At 52.4% G+C, this 23,462-nt stretch overlaps 1 protein-coding gene across 1 annotated transcript in view; it reads left to right on the forward strand.

The window, feature by feature from the left end:
* Positions 1-20,058, forward strand: part of B4GALT5 (beta-1,4-galactosyltransferase 5) — an 82,433-nt gene extending 62,375 nt beyond the window's left edge. The window contains exons 3-9 of the mRNA XM_075528580.1: positions 9,210-9,323; positions 10,234-10,358; positions 11,820-11,936; positions 12,639-12,826; positions 13,524-13,646; positions 15,359-15,460; positions 16,962-20,058. Coding sequence (XP_075384695.1) covers positions 9,210-9,323; positions 10,234-10,358; positions 11,820-11,936; positions 12,639-12,826; positions 13,524-13,646; positions 15,359-15,460; positions 16,962-17,109 — 917 coding nt within the window. The 3' untranslated portion in view covers positions 17,110-20,058. The remainder of the gene's footprint in view (positions 1-9,209; positions 9,324-10,233; positions 10,359-11,819; positions 11,937-12,638; positions 12,827-13,523; positions 13,647-15,358; positions 15,461-16,961) is intronic.
* Positions 20,059-23,462: the final 3,404 nt, after the last annotated feature.

A 23,462-nucleotide genomic window follows, 5' to 3' on the forward strand; every position in this document is an offset into this window, starting at 1 on the left:
AAGACGTCAGGGGAAAGTTTTGTTCTGAGGTTTAAAGGCGATCTCAGGGCAAGGGGGGGTGGTGCTGGTGCTGCCCATCCAGACTCAGAGGTTCCAGAAAGACTAAATTCCATGAGCATTTGCAATTCTGATCCTCATCTCTCCCCTTTTGATCAGAATTTTCCTATGGACTCCTGGGTCACGATGTTTAATAAGAGTGGCCACCTAGTTCTTTGGGTCTCGTGGCAAAGGGGTGTTTTTTTAACACCTTCCAGACAGGTCTGGAGACTCTCTCTCCAGACTGTGGTTGGGAGTGGCATCGCCATCAGTGTCTTGCCACAGCGTATATACTTAAGGCGCCAACAACATAGAAGCATCAGAAGCTGTGTCGGGGGGAAAATGGGATATTTTGTTTCAAAGAATTTAATTCATCTAACCAACGGGGAAAAGAGAATTGGGTTGAGCTTCCTGGTACTCACTTCCTGGTTTATCCTTGTTTGTTCTGTGATTGTGAGTTGCACTTGGCAGTGGTCAGGATGGTCGGGGTGCCCTGGCTGATCTTACAGGAAGAGCAACTCCACCTCTGCCCTGCCTACTGGACTAGACTTGAATTATTGCCACCTCATGGAAGGCTCCACTGACACTTAAGAATGATGATGATGAGTTTGTAAGCCGACAGATTACAGTTACAGAAGCAACTTCCGGAAGACATAGTTAATAGCTACCTTTGGGATACCTTCCCCAGCCAGGTGTGGTTTATTTCTTGCTACATCAGTGCATTTGGTGACCATACCTGTTGAGTATCTGAGGAAACATTTCAGACACTGCCCCGAGAGTACACATCTCTGCCTCAACTTTCAAAACTTTGGCCTGTGGCCTTTATTACATTACCCCAAACCAAACTCACTGCCTGGGGTCAATTCTATCCTATAGGACAGGGTAGAACTGCCCTCATGCATTTCTGAGAATGTAACTCTATGGGAGTTAGAAGCCTCACCTTTTCCCCTCAGAGCAGCTGGTAGTTTCAAACTGCTGACCTTGCAGTTAGCAGCCCAAGGCACAGCCACTACGCCACCCAGGCTCCTTTGTTATATTCCAGGCACCACTTCTATAAAGAGGAAATGAGAACACTGGTTCTGCACCTTATCAGAACTCAGTGTTCCCGAGCAATGGTCTTGACTTGCGCTAGGAAAGCGCTGTGTCAACTTTCCCCTCTGAGCTCACGGTAGCCTTTCTCCCTTTCCTTTGAACGCTTCCAGAAATCCAGTACAGGAAGTCTTCCTGTGGTTAAATGAACTCTCAGACTTCTCCAGCCCAAGGATTGTTTTCATTTTAAAACATAGATTCTGAGATTGCAATTTGCAAACCATTCTGAGACTGATGTGACTCTGAACTGAGTTCACCCAAGCCTAGTCTGAAAGGGGGTGCACTTTGGAAAGCAGTCGTCCATCCAGCCTGTTCTCGGTCCTTCTGGAGCAAGCCCATTGTACAATGTGAGCCTGCTTTGCAGACGCTGCACATGAGAAGCATTCTGTGTGTTTAGGATCTCAAGAGAAAACTTTGCCTTTTAAGAGGAGTCAAATCCTTACAAGGATCCAGTATATCCTAATTCATCGGGCTGGCCAGCTGAGCAGTGCCAAAGGACTGTAGTCAACACACCCACAAGCCTTGGGCACTTATTTTGTTGTTTACAAGAATAAGAGTTTGGGACAGCTTGCTGGAGCTCTGACCCACGCCTGTGCCGTTCCCAAAGTCCATGGACCAGGCTGAGCGTGTGAGTGCCAGCGTTGTCTGAGCTCCTCGTACGTGGGCTCATCTGGATGACTCCACTTGACAGTCCATCGTAGACAAAGAATTTCACAATATTGCCTACCCCCCCTTTGTAATAATTTAAAAAATTGTGCTTCAGTTGAAAGTGCACAGAGCAAATTCGTTTCCCACAGTCAGCAGTTTATATGTAAAATAAAGCATCCCCCCCACTATGTCAGCACCCTCCCCATTTCTGCCCTGGATCCCCCATTTCCTTTCATCTGGATTTTCTCCTTCCTCCCTTCTCATCTTTGGGCAGGTGCGTCCGTTTTTGGTCTTGTATAATTGGAAGGCTACAATTCGGTCTTGTGTCATCCCAAGGAACCCCTTTCTCTTGAGTGCTGTTGCTCCTTTTATGGGCCTGTCTGTTGTTTCACTAAGAGGTGGTCCCTGGAAATGGTCTCAATCCAGGTCAGGAAGGGAGAGGGGATGGTTATCATTCTGGAGTTTCTTCAATCTCTTGTCAAACCAGTAAGTCTAGTCTTTTTTATTAGAAACTTGATTTTTCTTTTCTGTTCTGTCCAGGACCCTTTGTTGTGATATATTAGTCAAAGCTACTGGGTGTGTATCCGTATACCATCTAGTTTTTCTGGTCTCAAGGATGTATCATCTAGTTCTTCTGGTTTCCGGGTCATGTCGTATTATGGTTCAGATGGACCCTGAGCCCTGGGGCTTATGGCTCCTTTGAGTCTTTGGTTTTCTGTAACCCCCTCTGAACTGTGTGTTAGGCTGGGTTGACTAGAGAAACAAATCTAGGGACACATACACATACATTATATATATATGTATTTATATATATGAAGAGCTTTATGTCAAAGAGCAATTGTATATTGAGAAAACATACCAGCCCAGTCCAGATCAAGTCCATATGTCTGATACTAGCCCATAAGTCCGATACTAGTCCATAAATTCCTCTTCAGACTCACACAGCACATGCATTGCTGCCAAATGCAGGAAGATCACAGGCCAATGGATGAAGTCTTGTGGATCCAGTGGGGGTGGAAGCATCTCAGTGCTGGCGTGGATTTCCACGTGGATCCTACAACTTTCCTAGTGTCTCAACCACAGGAAAGTGAAGTAGAGAGAGTGTGGCCCCTTCCAGGGAGAAAGAGAGGAAGTTCCCAGAATGCTCATGGGAAGGCCACGCCCACAAGGAGGCATCATCAGGCTGTGACCTGATTGACAGGCTAAACTCAGCCCTTCACTCTTTTATCAAGTTGAAACTGTATACCTCGCACACTCTGTGAGAGGAGACCAACAAAGTATCTTGAGTGATTGCTTGCAAGCTTTTTAAGATCTTATCCCCTACTCACCAAAGTAGGATACAGACACGTCTATGAACTCTGTTGCGCCAACTGATGTAGATGTCCCTCAAGCCCATGGTCTTTGCCTTCAAGCCTAGGGACTCGTGAACTATTTGGTGTTATGTCTGTTTCCATGACGGTACCCTTTTGTATACTCTTTCATATATGATCTACATGCAGCACATATATGTTAGAAATATCTACAACCACCCGTGTGTGTGCAGGTAGGCATGCTGCTTCACACCCTCACACACCTCCCAGGTGAAGGTCTATCTGCCTGTGGCCACTTTGTAAATTACTGTTAATGGGATTCATGCCCGTCTTCTATCTAGTTAGTCATTTTCCCTCCTTCCCCTCTCCCATCTCTTAATACCCATTAAAGCATATTATTGTTTTTGCTGCGTGGAAACCTCTTCCTGTTTGTTGTTTGTTCTTGAGAATGGCTTTGTTCAATCTGCAGCCTTTTGTGATGAGCTTCCTCCACTCAGCATGGCATCCCCCAAGCCCTCCTCGTTGTGAGATGTTTCGTGGGTCTTTTGTTATTCTTCACGTTCTTTTCCTGTGTGTGTGCCCTGTGGGTTGTTTATCCTCTCAGCCCTGGTGGACCTTCACTGTTTCCATCTTCCTGCTCGTGTGTAAGCGCGTGGTTTACATGGAGACAAATCCTCTTGGGAAGATGGCATGTGACTGTCCCGAACCCCTGCCAAAGACGTGCTTCTAGTTAAGCGATGGAACCAGGGGAGCCTGGAGCTTCCTGAGCTCTTTCTCCCGCATCACGAGGCAAAGGAACGTTGCTGTCACGACGCTTATTGATGCCAAGAGCCTGGGCTTCTGCAAGGCTCAGTGGCACTGGAACTCACCTGGGCATCACGTCTCACCTGGTAAGGTAAAGGAGTGCACAGCAGGACTCCTCCCTGTACTGGCCCTCAGGCATAAGGAAGGAGCTTCCCCCGGGAGAGTACCTAGTGACCCATTACTATTCTGAAATTGTTATTACCCCAGGAGTTCTCCCGCACATCCCTTTTGTGTTTAGTGTATCTTTCCTCCATCCACGGGGAGTCTTTGCCACCAGGAACAGCCGGCCGTGTACCAGTAATGCACAGCACTCAGACCATCTCATAGAATCCTCACGAGATCCCCGTAAGGCAGCTATTGGACCCCTTTTTATGGATATAGGGGTTGTGGCACCTGGAAGTACAGAATTCCATGCAGCGGTGGGGCGCTGATGCAGTGCTAAGGCCAGGGCTTGTCCTCTGGACCCAGCATGCCCCAGAGCCTTTGTTATCTCCCTGTTCCCAGTACCAGGTACCCTGCCGGCACACAGGCACACAGTGAATGGCCACCGAATGCAGGACCGGGTACCCTGCTGGCACCTGGGCACACAGTGAATGCCCACTGAGTGCAGACCAGGTACCCCGCCGGCACACGGGCACACAGTGAATGCGCACATTTAACAAGGACACACAGAACATGTTTAAGATTCCATCTTGATTGGCTTCTGCATTTCTAGCACCTCCTCGGTGATCCCGGAGGAAAGAGGGCCTACCATTCCCCGGGAAGTGATCTTCATTTCCTCCCCGGATTGGTCCCGCTGCACTTCTCTGCCCTGCACGGAACAGAGCATATTCTGGCCCAGAAGCTGCTGGGATAACTGAGCGCAGCCACCTCCACCCGCAGCCCTGTGGTCTCCGGGAAGGCTGCCTAGGTGGGCCACCGGCTCGCCCTGGGAGTGATGCTGCGGTGCACACCCTGCTCAAAGGCCTCATTAGTCCAAGGGCAGGTGTGCCACTCGTGTGTGGCACTTAGTTGTACGTACATGGCATCTAAGGGATGTTGGTTTTCTTTAAGCGTAAAGGCCAGGCGTGGTGATTTTCTGCTATTACTGTATTTGAGAGGCCCAGGACCGTGTGCCAGGACATAAGCTGACGTAATGACCTAGAGAAGCTTCTAGATGTTCCTGGGACCCATTGGCACATGAGGTTGTGAATCCTGCAGGATCTAAGAGCAGTGGGGGAAATGCTCAAATGTGTATTGGCATTAGGAGAGAAGTCTCTCATACACCCGGTCCAGCCACTTAGCTTTATGGATGAGATGAGTGTTTCCAGGGGCTATTCTACCTAAGAACTCTCAACCAGGCTGTGAGCTTGCTACCCCCCGTGAATTTTCATGTGACAGAGCATGACAGCGGGGGTGCGTGCGTAAGTACGTACGTGCAGCCCCAACACCCCTTCTAGTCACATACTCAGAAAAGGTCTCATTGCCCACATGACTGGAAACAAGGGTGACTTCCAAGAGCAAGTAAGACGAGCCCTGTCCCTCCCTGCCCGTGTGCGTTGTCATCTGTTCCGTGAGGAGGGGTCTGGGTGGTCTTCGCTGTGCCTTCTCTCCCTGGGAGGAGTTCCTCCTGAAGGTGCCACCTCTTGATGAAGGTTAGTCCAGTTCTTATTTACAGGCACTGGACCAGGTAAGGAGCCCTGGTGGCTTAATAGTTCCATTATTGGGCTGCAATCCTTAAGGCTAGCAGTTTGAAACCACTGGCCTCTTTGAGAGAGAAAAACAGAGCTTTCTACTCCCATAAAGTTAGCGTCTCAGAAACCCACCAGGGCAGCCCTACCCTGTCCTATAGGGTTCCTATGAGTTGGAATCGACTCTACGGCTGTGAGTTTTGGGGTTTATTTGGGGTCCTGGTGGCATCTATGCCTTCCAAAGTTTTTCGAAGCACAGAACCAAGTGGTTATGGCCTCGTCTCTCCGGTGAAGGGAAGCAGTCACTTCTTCCTGGCCTCTGTTGACCACTGGAATTGGCTGATGAGCTTTTAAAACCACTGGTGCCCGCCCCACACTGCCCATTCTTGTTTAATCTCATTGGCCTGTGGTGCCACCCGGCATTCGGATTTTTAATTGCTTCCATAGCAATTCTAACCGAGGCTGAGCACCCCTGGCATGAAGGGGGGTTGCCCAAGCAACTGTCCATGGGCAGAAGTGCTGCTCTGTGAAAGCCACGGAGTCACGGCCATTGACCCGTCGGCAGGGTGCTTAAAGCTTCCTGTCTTATCAGCATAAAGGTAACCGCTTTCTTGACCCGTCTGCCTCCCTTGTTGGAAGACCACGTCCTGATTTGAACTAGACTGGGTGGCGTCTTGGCTGTACATTGAGCTGTTAACTGCAAGGTTGGCAGTTCAAAACCAGCTGCTCCATAGGAGAAAGGCGGGGCTTTCTACTCCAGAAAGAGTTACAGTCCCGGAAACTCACAGGGGCAGTTCCGCCCTGTCCCATAGGGTCCCAGTGAGTCGGCATCAACTCAATGGCAGTGAGTCTGTTTGTTTGGGGAAGTGTCCATTGAAAAGGGAAACCATGCCACAGATGCCCAGCAAGCACTTCTCTGAAGTCCCCCCACCCCCACCCCATGCACACTAGGGGCCGTTTCTAGGTGCCGGAGAGAGAGAAGAGTCAGGGTTCCCCACAGTTAGCCTGGGGCTCCATTGTCAGCCTGGCCAGTTCGAGTCCTCTTGCCTCCTTTACATCTTTCCCACTGGTGGTGAGAAAGTCCGTTGAATTGTTTTCTTTCTACAAAGGGTTTCCCCCTCCTTTCTTTCCCAAGGGGTGGGCAAGGTTACGGAACACTCTCCCTTGGTCGCAGTGCATTTGAAGGGGGGTATGTGTTAATTGCTATCCTATTAGTTTAGTAATATGAAGAAAGAATTATGTGGAGGAGTGTTTGGACTTTCGTTTCGTACTCATGGTTACCAGGCCTATGATAACCGGTCTTTGAAAGACGTGGGAAGCTTATCTGTCTTCAAACAAATCCCAAAGAACAGGGGCATCAAGGTCGGACAATGTCTGGCCGCCGTCACCATCCTCTTCCTCTTCCAGCTTCCCCCTCTTCCTGCTTTGACACCCTGCACCCCGCTTTGGCTGTCGTTCGAGGCTTGAGTCCAGCAGAATGATCGTCTCTTCCCCTGTTGTTGACTTCCTTATGAAAATACTATGAGAATACAGCTGGGAATTACTTTGCCTTCTAGGCAAGTGTAATTACTGCTGTGCCTTCTCCAACCGGCTTCCTCCTCCACACGTGTGTGCGTCGCCCGTTCGTAGGTTGTACAAACATATAGTCCATTCTTGGGTTCTAGTGTACATGCAACGTTCAAGTGTGTGGGGTTTTGTTGGTGGTGTTGGTTTTGTTTTCAGAAGCAATGTTAGAATCCAACATAATAATTAGTTCTGCACAAGGAAGTGAAAACTTCGAAGAAGGATCAGTCTAGGTCAGGCTTGCCTGTTTGTATGTCGGGCCATGTATAACTCTGCTGACCTGTAATGCCACCTTTAACACGCATGCTGGCTGGCTTGCGCCTTCATGGAAGTTAATCCGCTCCAGATGGGCAAAGGGAAAAACAAAGGGTCACCCAGTTTAGACTCCAGAGCCCCTAGCAGCTCAGGAATGAACAATACACGGAGGGCTTTGGAAGCAGGAATAAAAGTAGGGGCTGAGATACGGACTGGCTGAAGGCTGTTTTAAAAAGCAGCCAAAGACCCGATCCCCTTCCCCATCCCGACAAAAGACGAACTCTCGCAGTGGTCAAAGAGAGGGCCTCTGGATCTGGGGTCACCAAACATGGCTTAGGGTAGTGGTTCTCCACCTTCCTAATGCCGCGACCCTTTAGTACAGTTCCTCATGTTGTGGTGGCCCCCAACCATCAAATTATTTTCATTGCTACTTCATCACTGTCATTTTGCTACTGTTATGAATCGTCATGTAAATATCTGATAGGCGGGATATATTTTCATTGTTACAAATTGAACATCATTAAAGCATAGTGATTTGTCACAAAAACAATATGTGATTCTATTTTGTGAAAGATTTATTTCTAATGGCCAGTAAATGAAATTTTGACTTGAAGCATGGTGTAGCATGGGTACCAGTTTTTAGGCCCGGTAATCGTAGGTGGGCGTATCTGCAAGTGGGCGGACCCTCCTGGAAATGGATAGAGGAGCCGTGTCTCAGTTCCTAAGACCACCACAAGTCTGTGTTTTCCCATGGTCTCAGACGACCCTTATGAAAGGGTCATTTGACCCCCAAGGGGGTCTTGACCCACAAGTTGAGAACCGCTGCTATAGATAAATAACCTAAAATGGAGGATCAAGATGAGCCCTTGTGAAGTTCAGAAGGCAGTCTGACCTTGTTCTGGATTCCTAGGAGAAATCGTCTGAGACCACATCCTGCATCTGAGAATGCAGCAGAGGCTAATTAGTGGTGTTGACCAGCCAGCAGGGCCCACCTGGGGCCCCGTGTTGACTAACTTCACCAGACAGACTGTTGCTGAGTAGATCATGACTGTGGTGGAGCTTCCTGGTTGGGAAAGGAAATGTCCTCAGTTCTTGAATCTACCTGGGATGTGGATGCTCAGCCCTGAGACCCCTCCCAGACCTTGGCCCAGGCTTCTCTTTATTTCTGTCCTTTGTTGTTGTGTGAGAGCCGTTATTGTTTCCTGGGAGCTCCAAGGTCCTTCCTGCGATTATAGAACCCAGAGGAGTAAGGGGGGTGGGGCTGCAGTGGAGGGGGTCACATGGACTCAGAGGTTCAGCTGGTAGAGGAAGAAGAGCTGAGTGGGCAGTTGGCACCTGAGCTGAAGGGGGAAGCTGAGCTTTGTGTTGGATGCAGCTGGCCGGTGGATTGGCGTGTGTTATATGCCACACAATTGGACACCAGTGGTGGGTGGTTGTAGCCTCCCTGGTTTACATTTCCACACATGGCAGAGTCAGCAGGATTCCCCAGAGTAACCCTCCCTGCCATGGCACTACAGACCAACAGAGGTCAATACTCAACAAAAAGTCTAGGTCTAGAGGTGAGAACCATTCCTTTAGAAACTCAGAAATGGAAGGGCCTTTGGAAATTGTATGTGTATGATTCTACGCTGAGAGTGGGCAGGCTGCGATACACCAAGACTAGAGATGCTGGGCAGAGGGGCAGTAGGGGTTACCCATTAACTTTTTATTTTAACGGACAGATTTTTTTTTTAAACTGGTAAGTAGCTAATCCAAGCTTCTGCTTCCACAAAAGATGAAATCTAAGAAGAGAGGGATTCTCTGGTCTGAGCTGCCCTTTTCTTTAACTCCCTAGATTATCCTCTTGACTTGAATCACAGTGAAACCTTCCTGCAAACCACAACTTTCCTTCCGGAAGACTTCACCTATTTCGCCAACCGCACCTGCCCCGAAAGACTCCCTTCCATGAGTGAGTAGAGCCCCGCAAGTGGCCTTCCTTCCTCTGCTTGTCAGAGCTCTACTCCGGGTAGAGGCTCGCCCCTACAGGCTCTACATTTGTACATTCTCTTAGAATGAAATGCTTTGCTGCCCCCTCGGAAGCAAATGACTGTGAGAGTCATTTGTGGCCCCAAAGTCCCGGGAGCCTTTCTGGAGGCTTGCCTGTGTGCTCTGGAATACCCTTTTCCTGCCACGTAGCCCTCTCTTCCTGCCCGTGCCTCCTCCTCAGTGACTGGCCTGGTAGAGGGCCGTGTGTGTATTTCAGTCAGGCAAGAATGTAGACAGCCTGCTCTGCCAGCATACATGCCCCTCTGATACTCATGACGGCTGGCTTGGTAGTCGGGAGGTTCCTTTCTCTTCACATGCTGGTGGTTAAACTTTCTTCATGTACCTTTCTCTCTTTTTCCTTTTTGAATCCATGTGTAATCCAAACAGTGGCATTAAATGAACACCCAAGGAGTCTTGGGAGCTTCTTCGGCCGTTCTGCCTCTGGGCCGTGGCCAGTGTCCGGAACTTGGGCATGACGTGTTGGGCTGGCCGCGGGCTGTCTGAGCTGCGTTCGTGTCTCCCCTTGGGGAGGGCTAGCTCCGGCAGAGGAGCTGTCTGAGAGACGGATCCTTTTCAGCTGCTGTTTGCAGCAAGTCTTGATTTCTTTCCACAAAGCAGAATTCAAAAGTCCCAATTTCTTGAGCTTGCTGCTTTGTACAGGTGACAGTGGTGAAGGAAGGGCCCAAAGGCACTGAGTTGGGACAGCAGAGGAAGGGCCTTCCTTACCAGTTAGAGACCAAAGTCAACTCAGGAAGCAGTGACCATCCCCAGAGAATAACACCCTGCAAAGAGCCTGTTCTCCACCAATTTCATCCTGTCTCTTCTCTGCTCAGAGGGCCCAATAGACATAAACATGAGTGAAATCGGAATGGACGCCATTCATGAACTCTTCTCCAAAGACCCCACCATCAAGCTCGGAGGTCACTGGGAGCCCTCCGACTGCATGCCTCGATGGAAGGTAGGGTGAAGGCTGGCCCACCCCGAGCCCACAGATCTGAATCGCCACGCGACTCTGGCATTTCATTATTTACTTCCTTCTGCCTGCTCCATGGGAGGGCGTGCATTTGAGAGAAGTGCTTTGGGAGGAAGGGCTTGCCCATTGCCTCCCCTGTAGCTCCTGTGTGCTAGACTGTGCATGGTCCCCATTACTGAGCAGGGGGCCCCTCTGGGGTGCCTAAGAAGAAGGCAGGCTAAGCCGGGGGGGTGTTGGGGAGGGCACTGGCTTTCTTGTGGCACATTTCACAGTACATCATGCCTTACTCTCTCCTCTGGTTGCTAGGTCACTCAGCCTCATTGCCGTCAAGTCGATGCTGACTCAGAGCAACCCCATAGCACAGGGTAGAACTGCCCCTGTGGGTTGCTGAGGCTGTGTATTTTTACTCCTCTTCTGTCTCCAAAGAGTGGCTGGTGGTTTCAAACTGCTGACCTTGTGGTTAAGTAGCACGGTGTATGACCTACTAGGCCACCAGGTCTTGGGCTCCTTTCTGCGATCAAAAGCAGAACCATTGAGTCTGGTGGTTCCCGTCATGGCAGCAGTCAAAAGGTGGAGCCCTGGCGATGCTGTCAGGTGAGCCATAGACCAATAGCCACAAAGTCATCAGTTTGAAGCCACCAGCTGCTTCAAAGGGGAAAGATGAGGCTGCCTGCTCCGTGCAGATCGACAGCCTTAGAAACCCACTATGAGTTTCCAAGTGAGGTGCTATCAACTCTCTGACAGTGGGCTTGGGTGTTTTTTTTTTTGGGGGGGGGAGGTTTCTAGTCAGGAGACATCAGTGGTGTGAATCAACCTAAGGACCAGCATTGATTTTTAAAAAGCGTAAGAGAAAATAGTTAGCATGTGGTACACAATATTTGCAACACATGCTAGTCTGTCTTCTTAATGCTTTGTATGTTGGATACTTTCTGGGAGTGTACTGTCCCAGGATGCTTCTTTGTATCTGTCACTGGTTCCCAACCGGACTTGGTCTACTGCTCCCTTTTCAGAAAAAGAAAAAACAAACAAACAACTCAGCACCCCCCTGGCATTTAAAAGCTTTGTACTACAGCTCATAATCCAGAATAAAGTGTCATATCGGCTTTTACAGGATCCCCTGCCTGTCCCACCCCCACCCCATGCCCAGAGTGGCACCACCCAATTTGGGAAACACTGTTCTGTGTCATGAAGTAGGTTCATGTACCTGTGACACAGCGACGACTCTGTCTCTTCCTGTGAGGGCTGGTCTGCTCCGTGCAGGGCATGACACGTGAGGGTATGATTCTTGTACTCCCAAAGGCCCCCTTGCCAGCACGGGTCTCTATTCAGAGGAGGGTGAGGGCAAGGCAGCCTCCTAGAACTCCCTAAGAATGGGTACCCATTCTGCAGGACTGTCCTGCCAGCAGGAAAAGGCCCAGGGCCCTAACTGGGTGATTTCTTTGTCAGGTGGCGATCCTCATCCCGTTCCGGAACCGCCACGAGCATTTGCCAGTGCTGCTCAGGCACCTGATCCCCATGCTCCAGCGCCAGCGCCTGCGGTTTGCGTTTTACGTGGTTGAGCAAGTGAGTGGTCCTCTTTGTCATTCTTTCTCTTCTGAGACGGAGTGCATCAGTACAGTCCGTCTGGGGCTAGAGGAGCCGGCACATTGACAGGCTCCAGAAGAGTCCTGCCCTCCCTCTGGGGCAGGAAGAACCACCGTTCTGAGCCCCTTGCCAACTGGAGTCCAGGGTGCAGGTGATTTGCTGGGAACAAAGGCCCCTTGTCAGGTGGCATTGCCACTTCCTGCTTTGGTTGGTTTCTTCAGGCCCAGGAAGTCCCCTAGAGATAAGGATGGGTGGCAGGGCCAGCACAGAGGAGAAGGCCTCAGGGTCGGGAGGCTCCTGGCTGCTGTTAATTAGCCATGCGACCTGAGACTTTCACGAGCTGCTCTCTCTGGGCCTCAGGTTTCGATTAAGTGTGTAATCCTTCCAGCGGAGTCGCTGTAGACAGAAGAGGGGGGTTCCGGACCCTTCCCTTGTGCTCATTGCTAGACTTCTGACTCCTCCATCCTCCTTTTCAGTCCCTTCAAAACTCAAGGTCTCTGGGCTCCGTGCCTCCTGATTCATACCATTGAGTCACTGAGTGAGTGGGCCAGGCTGGACCTGATATCACCTGAGCCCTGGGGTCTTCCCCAGCCTTTCGGGTACTTGCTCCCTCAGGCAAGGCCACAGCAAGCAGATGGGCCACAGAGAGTGCTTGTAACCCCAAAGCTCCGCTGTTTGCAGGCGGGCACCCAACCCTTCAATCGGGCCATGCTTTTCAACGTCGGCTTCCAAGAAGCAATGAAGGACTTGGATTGGGACTGTCTGATTTTCCATGATGTGGACCACATACCCGAAAGCGATCGTAACTATTACGGCTGTGGGCAGATGCCAAGGCACTTTGCAACCAAGCTGGATAAGTACATGTATCTGTGAGTGTCATTTCTCTTGACTAAAGAGGGTGAAATCTAGAAGGATCTGAGTTAGATATGGTCCAAATGTCCATCAACTCCTGAGTGGATAAATAAATGACCTGTAACTAGCTCTACCTTGGGGTGGCAGGGGTGGGGTTGGGGTGGGGGTGGTAATTGGTATGCAATGCTGATTAAGTTTGAAAGCACGACGTGCCGTGGAAGGAGCCAGTGGCAAAAGACCACTCGCATGGGGGCTCCGGTTTCTGTGCAGTGCCCAGAGTAGACAGATCTCAGACCAAAGGGTTCATTGTTGCCCAGGGCGGGGCAGAACAAGAACAGAGGAAGTCGTTGCTCAATGGGCGCCAAGGACAGAAGGGCAGGGGACACACCGGTGGAAGGCTCTAGAATGGGCTGTGGTAACGATTGCCTAACTGCCTACGCTGATGAAAACCAACGAACCGGGCTAAGTGGGCGAATTCAATGGCATGTCAAATCCTATCTCAATTAAGCTGTTATAAAAAGTCGGCTGGGGAAAACGAACTCCAGTCAGCTGCTGAGATTGATACCTCTCGGCAAGAGGAAAGGGTTTCAGGTGGTTCCGGGCAGTAGCAGGACAGCCCTGTGTTACGGAAGGCTTGGTTCTCGGGAGCAGGGTGGGGGCTGCTGTGGAGGGAGGGAGAAGTCCTGGGGGATTGACGCTGTGTTTTCCCCCCAGGCTTCCTTACACCGAGTTCTTTGGCGGCGTGAGCGGCTTAACGGTGGAACAGTTCCGGAAGATCAATGGGTTCCCCAATGCATTCTGGGGCTGGGGTGGAGAGGATGACGACCTCTGGAACAGGTACCCGCACCCCCCACCCCACCCCACCCCGCCCCACCCCGGTGCCTGTGAAGAAGGCGGCCTTAGGCCTTGCCAGACCAGCGAGGCCCAGTAGAAATACGGTATCCACCAGCCAGGCCACTGAAGGAAGATGTAGTTGCCATGTGGTAACAGATGTCACACGAAAACAAAAAGCCGCATAGGTGAAGCGTATTTTAGTTTCAGCGATAGGGCTTATGCAATATTGGCACGTGCTATCATTTCCACATGCAGTCCGAGTGAAAATTATGCATGAGGTGCTTCCCGTCCGTTTCCTCCTCTGGGTCTTTTCTTTGCGGAGCACGCTTTCCTTCTGACCGCCCGCGTTTCAGGTGCTCAGCGGCCACATGAGGTCCGGGCCTTCAGGGCGCACGAAACAGGCCATTCTGGCTCCCGCTGGGTTCTGGGACGGCTGGTTTCTTCCGTGCCAGAGACTTGACTATTTGGAGTTTGTTGGCATCATGTTTATCCATGGAACGTCACAAACAAATGCATAAACAGCTCTGACCATCGGGAGAAAGCGGAACACAACATCCTAGCCATTGACTCTGTCCTTTTCTCAGAAACCAAATCCTTTCACAGGGTGGGGTTTTTTCCCTCTTCTAGGAAACAATTTTTTTTAATGGGTGTGGGTTTAAAAATGAAATTAATTGTCTACAGTCTGAACCCTCAGGCTGGGAACTGGCTACTGTTTCAATGAATTTCACATCTTTTCAAAATGATGGTGCGCAGTGACTTAATGGTCTGATTTTTTAAAAAAATCATCTTACCTGTCATCATCAGGCCTCACATTAAAGGCTAATAGTTGTCTTTGGAATTTCTTTTCTTTTTTAAGTTCACACAAGGTAAATGCCTCCTCTGAGCCCTTGAAGTACCCAGCGGTTAGGCAGTGGAAGACTGGGGCTCAGGACCTGTTGTTCACCTTGGGCCTTGGGGCCGGTGCTTCTTTGCCGTGGGGGGCTGTTGTGTGCCTTGTTGGGACAGCCACACACCCCCCCCCCCAGATATTGCCTCAGCCCCAGTAGCCAGGTTCATCGGGTCGTCAGGCATTTAAGTAAAGGAGTCCCGTAAGAAGCCTGCTCTGTTCCGGGCTCAGGTGTGCACCTTCACCTGCCGCCATCGCGCGGGGCCCCGGGCCTGTCGCTGGTCGTCGTGGCCTCTGATGTGCACACTAGCATCTCTGCTGCTACAGCAGGGTCCGGGGCTCCTGAAACGGGGCTGAGCACCCCTCGGATAATCTCTGAGCCGCACGTCCTCCTCTTCTTGACCTTGCACGGTGACCTCATCCATGCCAAACGTGGTGGATTTTTACAAATCAGCTCGCCTTTATCGAATCTTTCCAAAGCCGTCCACTTGTCTTACGTGGACTCAGTAGCCTAGCTTGTTTTTGCTTGTTCACTGTGGGTAATTTAATGTATTTATGTGACTACAATAACATGACACGGCCTTGGTAAGCCTCCCCCCGCGCCCCCCCCCACCATACACACACCTGGTGTGGTGCAGGCATAGTAGAGAATGGCCAAGTCCTGGCCAGTGGGTGCTGGGGGGGTCCAGGAGAACCTCACACCCCTGGGAGTCAGTTACATGGAGGTGAGCTGAGAGAGCACTCCCTGTGCCTGACTGAACAGAAGTGTGTGTGACGGTCACCTGGGGACACAGGCAGGTCTGTCTAAACACCCATTCTCTTTGGACAGAGTACAGAATGCAGGCTACTCAGTGAGCCGGCCCGAGGGTGACACTGGGAAGTACAAGTCCATCCCCCATCACCATCGAGGAGAAGTCCAGTTTCTTGGGAGGTCAGTGCAATCTATTGATCCCTCTTCAAATATCCTCCGTACCTTGTATTTCATAGCGATTACTCGTTGGCAAGGTCAGCTGTTTGAAACCACCGGCTCCCTCTGAGGGAGAAAGGACAAGGCTTCCTGCTTACAGTCTCGGACCCTTTCCTAAAGGGTCTTAGGAGTCAGAACTGACTCTTGAGGGCAGAGTAGAGCCCTGCGGTGGCCCCACACCCCCTTAAGCCTAGGGCCACACTTTCTGATTTAACTTGGAGGCAGGCTTGTGGGAGAAATCAAACTCTCTCAAGGAAAGTGCCCGTTCCACTCCTGCCTGAAGCTGTGCCCAGGTCTCCCCTGCAGGCTCCAGGGAGCTGTATAAAAATCCACGCAGGTCGCCGTCTCCGAGTGACCTTGCACAGCTGCGGGGACAGCTGAGCTGGCACCCGTCCTGTGTGCGCCACTTCAGGGAGGGCATCCAAACGGCTATTTCTGCACCAGCAGTTGCTCTTCCGCCCCCTGCGAATCGGCACAGACTGGTCCTGCCTGACGCGCAGGATGGGGGGCAGCTCCCACTTGCCCTTCCGTGTTGGCTATAGTTGCCCTCGCTTGGAAGCCACTGAGCCCACTCCTCCCACAGACCATTTCTGCCTCACAAACCACCTTCACGCGCCCTGTGTGCAGCTTTTGAGTCCTGAGCAGACTCGGCCTTTTCTTGTACCCACTTCCCGTCCCCGCGCCCATGCCGACTCCCGGCGAGCCTGCACCGGGGGAACTGTCCCTGGGGGTGTCCGAGAGTGTGGCTCCTTACGGGAGCAGGAAGCCGCCTCTTTCTCCTGCTTTTAGACCAGCACACGGCTAACAAGACCCGTACACACCTGTGCCGGCTTACCTGAGTTGAGAACGATGGTCTTTAGTAACCAGGGGCCGCCTGGGACCCCAGCTTGGCCTGACTGGGCGGGTGGTAGGGGTGACCCTTTTTGTCTGTGTCCATGGGTCAGGGGCAGTTTGCTCTAGACGATGGGTCAGCTCTGGGGTCTTGGCCATTAGGTCTGTTGTCAGGGTCTTGAGGGCCACTTCTCAGCAGACGCCCCGGTGGCGTGGTAGGCTGGGCTGGTAACCACAAGGTCAGCAGTTTGAACTTGCTAGTGACTCCCAGGGAGAAGGGTGAGGCCGCCCAGCCCTATAAGGAGTTAGTCTCTGAAACCCACAGGGGCAGTTCTACCCTGCCCTGCAGGGTCGCTGTGACTCAGATTGACTCAGTGGCTCCTGGCTTGGTTTGACCATGTCCTTGCTCTGGGATCGTAGGCCTTGGTTTGCCCATTAAGTGAAGTCCCGCTGTCATAGTTGGCGGGGGAAGGAAGCATGCCTAGGCGCATTTACCTGGAGCTGCACTCCCCCGTGTCTCCCCACACCCTGTGAAGGGGGGCCCTTGGGCCATGTCGTCCTCTGGGCTCTGCCCAGCGCTGTCCTGCGAGTCTGAGGAGGCCACCGTCCAGGCAGCTCTGTTCTCTGCTTGCAGGTACGCTCTGCTGAGGAAGTCCCGGGAGCGGCAGGGGGTGGACGGACTCAACAACTTGAACTACTTTGCAAACGTCACCTTCGACGCCTTGTACAAGAACATCACGGTCAACCTGACGCCGGAGCTGGCGCAGGTGCCGGAGTACTGAGTCGAGGCAGGAACTCCAGTGTGCTTTCCTCATCGCCACCGAGAAAGAAAGCAGCCTGGTGAGATGCTGGGCCACCAGGGAGAGGCTGCAGCGCCTGCAGCGCCGGAGCATCACAGGGTGCAGGGAGAGAGCCTGCGCGAGGCGCCGGCACCGTCCTGACCTCCTGTGCCGTGGGCGCTCAGAACGCACCGCATCGGGACTGCTTTCAGTGGCTACCAGACGACCTCTGTCCTGCTGCTCACCTCCCTCCTGTCTCTTGCCCCTCGTCCCCCCTTCAGCCACGACCTCCAGGGCGGGTACACAGGATCTGCCGTGGTCCTGCCGGGGGACCCCACCCCTACGGGTGGCCCCTGGGCCCCCTTGGCGTTCAGCAAAGAGGGGCAAAGGCACCACAAGGCAGCTGCGTCGTCCGTCAGCTCAAGTGAAGCTCCACACACCATCCTCCTACCCCGCGGGTGTTTGTTCTCTGTGTTCCATTCACAACAGACAAAACCAACCAATCCCCTGCTTCGAGAGGGGACCAGGGGTGGGGGCGGGGGGCGGGGCAGATCAATAGACATCTCCATAACGATCACTTCTTGAAGAAGTAGAATTGTAAATAAGCCATGTAAAATGCCTTCTGAAGATTTAATTTTGTAGCTGGCTCCAGTTCCCACTGAGGGCTTGTATACTGGGTCCTGATTTGGTCGGCAGATGGCAGGGCCTCCTGTCAGGAACTGCTGCTCCTAAATGGTATTCCCTTGAGGAGGGGATGGGGGTGCATGGAGTGCGGGGGGAACACTGCCCAGAGGACCGCCGGCCAGTTTGTTGCTGGTAGCTGCTTTGTCCCTTCCTCTCCCCACTTCTTCCAAAAAGTCCAGCCCTTCACACCTACTCAGCCATGATGCTCTTCCCCGGTCTCCCATTAAGCGGGAGGGGGCTCCCTGCCCTCGGATCCACCCTGTTCTCCCTACTCCCCCAAGTCCAGCTCCTCTGCTTACCCAGCCCCAGAGAGGGGGAGGTGTGGGGCTTACCCCGTAAGGAACTTAGCTGTGACTTCTGGCATCCATGCCTAACTGCCAGCTGGCCCCACCCTCCACCCAGACCCTCTGAGCCTGTGACGAGCCGGGGGACAGTGTGCCCTGCGGGAGGCTCGTGCAGTAGGGGTGGAGGTGGGGGCCGAATGAGACCACCTTAACAAGGGCTTCAGGCCAGTGAAGGTCTAGACTCCACAGAGAGCCCTCCACCTCTACGCCCCCCTCACATTTTGAATTCACACTCTCAATGACTTTTGAGTTTGTACCTCCTTGTTTTTCTCTGAGCCAGATCCATAGGCGTCGTCGGGTTCTATGGAATTCTGAGAAACGCCAGTTTTGTTGGCGCCCCCCTTCCGTAAGTCCTATTTATAGATCATGACTAGCAGTGTTTTCTGAAGAGAGCTCCCCCACTTTAATTGCCTTGTTTGCCTTCGATTTCCTGAATTTTCATGGTTTACATGGGAAGGGTGTGTGCGTGGGGTGTAGATGTGTACATATGTGTGGGGTGGGGCTTTTCCATTGCACGTGTTGGTCCTGTGGACAGATGATCCCCCACATACACCGTGGGAGTGACTGGCCAGGCCTCACTTTGTCTGTGCGCTTTGCTTCCGTGGCGGGACAGCGGGTGCGGCCTTGTGGGACGACACTGCTGGATAAAGAACACTCCCACCAGCTGCTATGAGAGAGCAGGGTGCCCTTGAGGATGCTGGTCGGGAGTGGCGCGGCTCAAGCGCCTCGTCGCACGCAGCGCGTGCTGGGGAGCAGTCTCGTGCGCCAACGTGACCACAGAGGTTGGCCAGACTAGACTGTCCTTTGTTCGTGGTGCACATCGTAGCAATAAAGACGTCTCCTCGCCCTCACCCAAGGATGGGGAACGTGACAGAGGACCGACTGCCGAGGGGCTCCAGGAGCTCGGCCCGGGCGGACGCCTCTCCCCCACTCTCGAGAGGTCAGGGTGCCGGGTGGGTGTCTGGGAGGTCCTGGTAACAGACTGCTGGCCAGGTGCTCTCGCCCAGTGGGAACGAGAAGGGTGGCTGAGGGACAGCGGGTTCCCTTCTTAGCCGCCCTCACGGCAGCGGCGTGGCTTCCATCTCCGGCGGTGACGTCCAAGGGGGTTTCATGCCTGTGGACTCTCCCCGTCGGCACTGGCAGCTGTGGGCCCAGAGAGGTGAATATTGTGTTGAAAAGGTAACCAAACAGCCAGCTGGGTGCAGGAGCTGTTTGTAGCGTGAATTCTCTATCATTAAAAAAAAAACAATAAAGTAGCCTATTTTGGGCAGCTGAAATTCTCCCAGGCGACGGGTGGGGGATCCCTCTCTCACTCCTGCCTCTGATGGCTTCACAGAGGGCATGCTGAAGGAAGGGCTGCAAGCCTGCCGGGCCCCCTTTCTCACTGTTTTCTTGTTTGCCATTTGTTTTAACAAACAGAAGGTTATTCTCTTGCCGTTCAGGAGGCAAATCATTTGATTCTGGGTGGGTGGGGGGCCCCCGCTCTTGGGGCCAAGCATTCTCTGTCAGCTCCAGGGGGAGGGGCTCGCCTCTGAGCTTCTCCGGAGAGCACCACTCCTTTCTCCCCAGTTGTTTTCAGGGGGTCCCAGGGTAGAGCATTGTTTGTAAAATTCTGGGGTGCTCCTGACAGCCCCCTCGCAGTCTCCACGGCGTTGGGTGTGGCTCGAGGGTCCCCTTGGCTGCTCTGTGTGATCTGATTCGACTTTGATTCTGTTCTTCAGCCTTGCCCTTATGTCCCAAGGAGGTGCCGGGGGTACGTTTTTTGCACTGAAATCTCAAGATGTTTTAAAGAACACTTTTCACAAGAAAATAGTCCTGTGTCATGACATTATTTACTCATGTGTTTGTACATTTTTGTATGTTAATTTATGAATGATTTTTTTCAGTAAAAAAATACATATTCAAGAACCAAACCTTGGTGGTCGCTTCACTCGTGTCTTGGATGGCTTCCTTGAGGCCCTGCCTTCTCTCTGCCAGCAGCAGCCACCTCCTCAGGTCTCTCTAGCAACGTGGCTCCCCCTGGGCTGGGTGCGCCCAAGGATGCTCTCAAGGGGAATAACAGGCCCCCAGCTGTGGTCCGGCCAGTGGTGATGATGGACGCTGAGGTGGGATCTCAGAGCTGCTGTGCCAGCCCGGCCTGGCCCACTCTGGGCTTATTTACAGAGGTGCTGGTGATGTTGGTGCAGGCACCTAGGCAGTAGGTGTCAGGCGAGGGAGCATGGTGTCCAGGTGCTGGGGAGAGAGCTATAGGCCAAACCAGATGGGGTCAGAGACCCTTTAAAGCTTCCCTGCCCATGTGGGGCTTGACTACAACATCACAGCTGGGCCTGTGCCCTGAAGGAGATAGGGACCAGGAAGTAGGGCTCACGGGGAGCTGCCGGAGCTGAGGTGGCTAGGGGAACCCGGGCATGGCTTGTCTGGGGAGATGGTTAAGTTCAGGCAGTAGGAGTGTGTGTGAGGTGAGTAGATAGCTCGGGGGCAGCTGTCGGGGAGGACCTGTGTGTGGACAGCCTGAGGGATGGAGGACCCACTTGAGCCTTCACTGATAGGATGGCCAGTGCCGACCCCACTGGACACCCTGGGCTCAGGCCGTTGGTATGTTGAACGTGGAGGGAGATGGGGATTCGAAACAATCAGGCAGACACAGAGGTGGGTGTACAGGTCCAGGCAGGAGTCAAAGCAGATGGGTGTGTAGGGTCCTGGGCAGGGGAGCGAAGAGACCTGGCTACGTGATGGGTACAGGCCCAGCTGCTAATCAAGCGATCATTCCTCTGAGCCCACCGACGATGTGGCCATCTGCTCCCGTCCAGCTGTGGTGAGGCGCCATCGGGTTCCCACTCGGAGTGACCCGTGCATAACAGAACCGGACACTGCCCGCTCGTGCGCCAGTTTCACCACTGTTCTTATGTCCGGGCCCACTGCTGCTGCCCCAGTGTCCGTCCCTGTCATGGGGGCCCTTCCTCTCGATCACTGCCCCTCCACTTGACCTAGCAGGATATCCCCCTCCAGGGCGTGGTCACCTCTCCTGACAACACGTCCAAAGGACATGAGGCGATGTCTCCTGTTCTTGGCTCTGGGGAGTGTCCGGGCTGGACTTCTTCCAAGACCGGTTTGTTGGGTCCTTCTGCAGCCACGGTGCTTCATCGATATTCTTCTTTGGTCTTCCTCAGGCAGCGCCCCATTTCCACGTGAAGCAACCGAAAATAGACCGTGCCACCCACAGGGTTTTCAGTGGTCCGTTCCTCTGCACTGGACAGTCTATTCCCTCTGACCCTGCGAGTATTTGAAGTTCAAGGGGGTAGCTTTCAGCACCACATCTGCACACACGCCCCTGCCGCACGGCAAACAGGCAGACGCGTGGTGGCATAAAGCTTGACCGGCTTGGAAACCCTGTGTGAGCCGTCCTACTCTGTCCTGTGAAGGTGCCCTGGGAACACCATGCGTTAGACTCCACTGGACTGGGTTCGGAGTCAGGGGTCGTTGAGATCATGAGCTTTGAGATTGCTTAGCGGTTGGGGAGAGCCACTGGGTGTGCCTGGCTCCGGTGGAGGTTTTGATCTATCTGGTGGTGAATGACATGGAGTTTGGTGGCCATTTGGATGGCCTCCTTGGTCCACAAGTCTGTGGTAGTCCTTTGCCCATGTTACGGCTGGGTGGCCCATTGGTTGTGGAGGTTGACACCTGTGCAGGTTACTGGATTCTGGTCTCCGAAGATGTTCTCCAGTCTCTTCACTTGACTGTCAGCTGGAGACGGCTCTGCCTCGTACACACAGGCAGATCAGTGAGCATGGAACCAGGCTTTCTCCTCCCGTACAGAGTGACAGTCTCTAGACGGGAGCATGAACCCAGGTATAGGCAAGAGATACAACTCACAACACATGGAAACCAGGAACAGGAATGGGAATAGAGATACCAAAAGGGTGGGGAGGGAGGAGGGCACCGATCTCAATGAATGGCACATAACCACACCCCCCCATCCAGGGGGAAGAACAGAAACCAGAGTTCAGAAGGGAGACAGCCGTCGGTATGAAATTTGAAAATAATTAGCAATCTATCAAGGGGCCACGAGGGCTTGGGGGTGGGGGTTGGAGGGAAAAAGTAGGAGCTGATCCCATCGGCTCAATGGAAAGTAAATGTCTAGAACGATGGAATATATGTTCAAATATGTCAGATACAATTGATGTGTGAACTGTAACAAGTTATAAGAACCCCCAATAATTCATCCATAAAGAGAAATGAGTTTCTAATGCATGCTACAATGTGGATGAACCTCAAAAACCTTATCCTAAGTGAAATAAATCTCAGAAGAATCATATAGCATGATCACACTTCTATGAAATATCTCGAATAGACAAATACGTAGACACAGAAAGTAGATTAACATTTATCGTGGCCTGGGGTGGTGAGTTATTGTTTAATGGGTACTGAGTTTCTGCTTGGGGAGGCCAAACAACCAAAAACAAAAAACCCAAACCAAAAAACCACTGCAAACTGATTAATGGTGAATATAATAAAAGGCTACTAAATTGTATTTTTAAAAAAACACAATAAAATGATTTAAAAAAAAAGAAATTGGAAGCAAAAAATGAAGAATGACAGTCTTGGAAACCCGGTGGGGCGGGGGGGAGTTCTCCTGTGCCCTATTGGGTCACTATGGGGTGGCGTGGACTCAGTGAGGTTTGTTTTGAGACCACTGTCCCTTAGACCTCACAGTTCTGTGTCCTAGGCCAGGCACCTGGCCCCAAGCAGAGAGCAAAACTGTGCGGCAGTCTTGTTGGAAGAAAGACAGAAGCCTTGTGCAGTGTGTGTGTGGCTTTCAGGGAGCGGTGACAAGGTATCCCAGTTGCCCCTCCAGCTCCTGTCAGCCCGGAGCTGTTTGTTGGGCTCTGTTCTGTTTTTGATCTGGTCAGAATGTCAGGCACAAAAATAAAGACCCGGCCCTCATTGTCTGAGCCCCCAGGGATCTCTGGCCCTGCAGCTGTGACTGGGATCAGAGACTGAACATCACAGCGCGTGTTCTTCCTGCTCGGTGCCTGCCTTCCCTTGGCAGCCTTGATGTTCCGCGTTTCTGTGCCCCTGTCCCTTCTCCTGGTCACTTCCTTTCTCTGTGTTGACTCAGCTTGCTGGGCTGCTCTTGTCTGATGCGGCAACGCGGTTTCCTTCCGAGCTTGTTGGTGGCTTGTCTGTGCTGCCCGGTGGGGGAGCAGCCGGTGCCCCCCGGAGGAGTCCTATTCCCTGAGCTCCTAGTTCCAGGGGCTCTGGTGGGGCGGCGGTGACGAGTTGGGCTGCTAGCTGAAAAGCCAAGCATTTGAAACCACTAGCCTCTCT

Source organism: Tenrec ecaudatus, chromosome 12 (assembly GCF_050624435.1).
Source record: "Tenrec ecaudatus isolate mTenEca1 chromosome 12, mTenEca1.hap1, whole genome shotgun sequence".
NCBI classification, from domain to species: domain Eukaryota; kingdom Metazoa; phylum Chordata; class Mammalia; order Afrosoricida; family Tenrecidae; genus Tenrec; species Tenrec ecaudatus.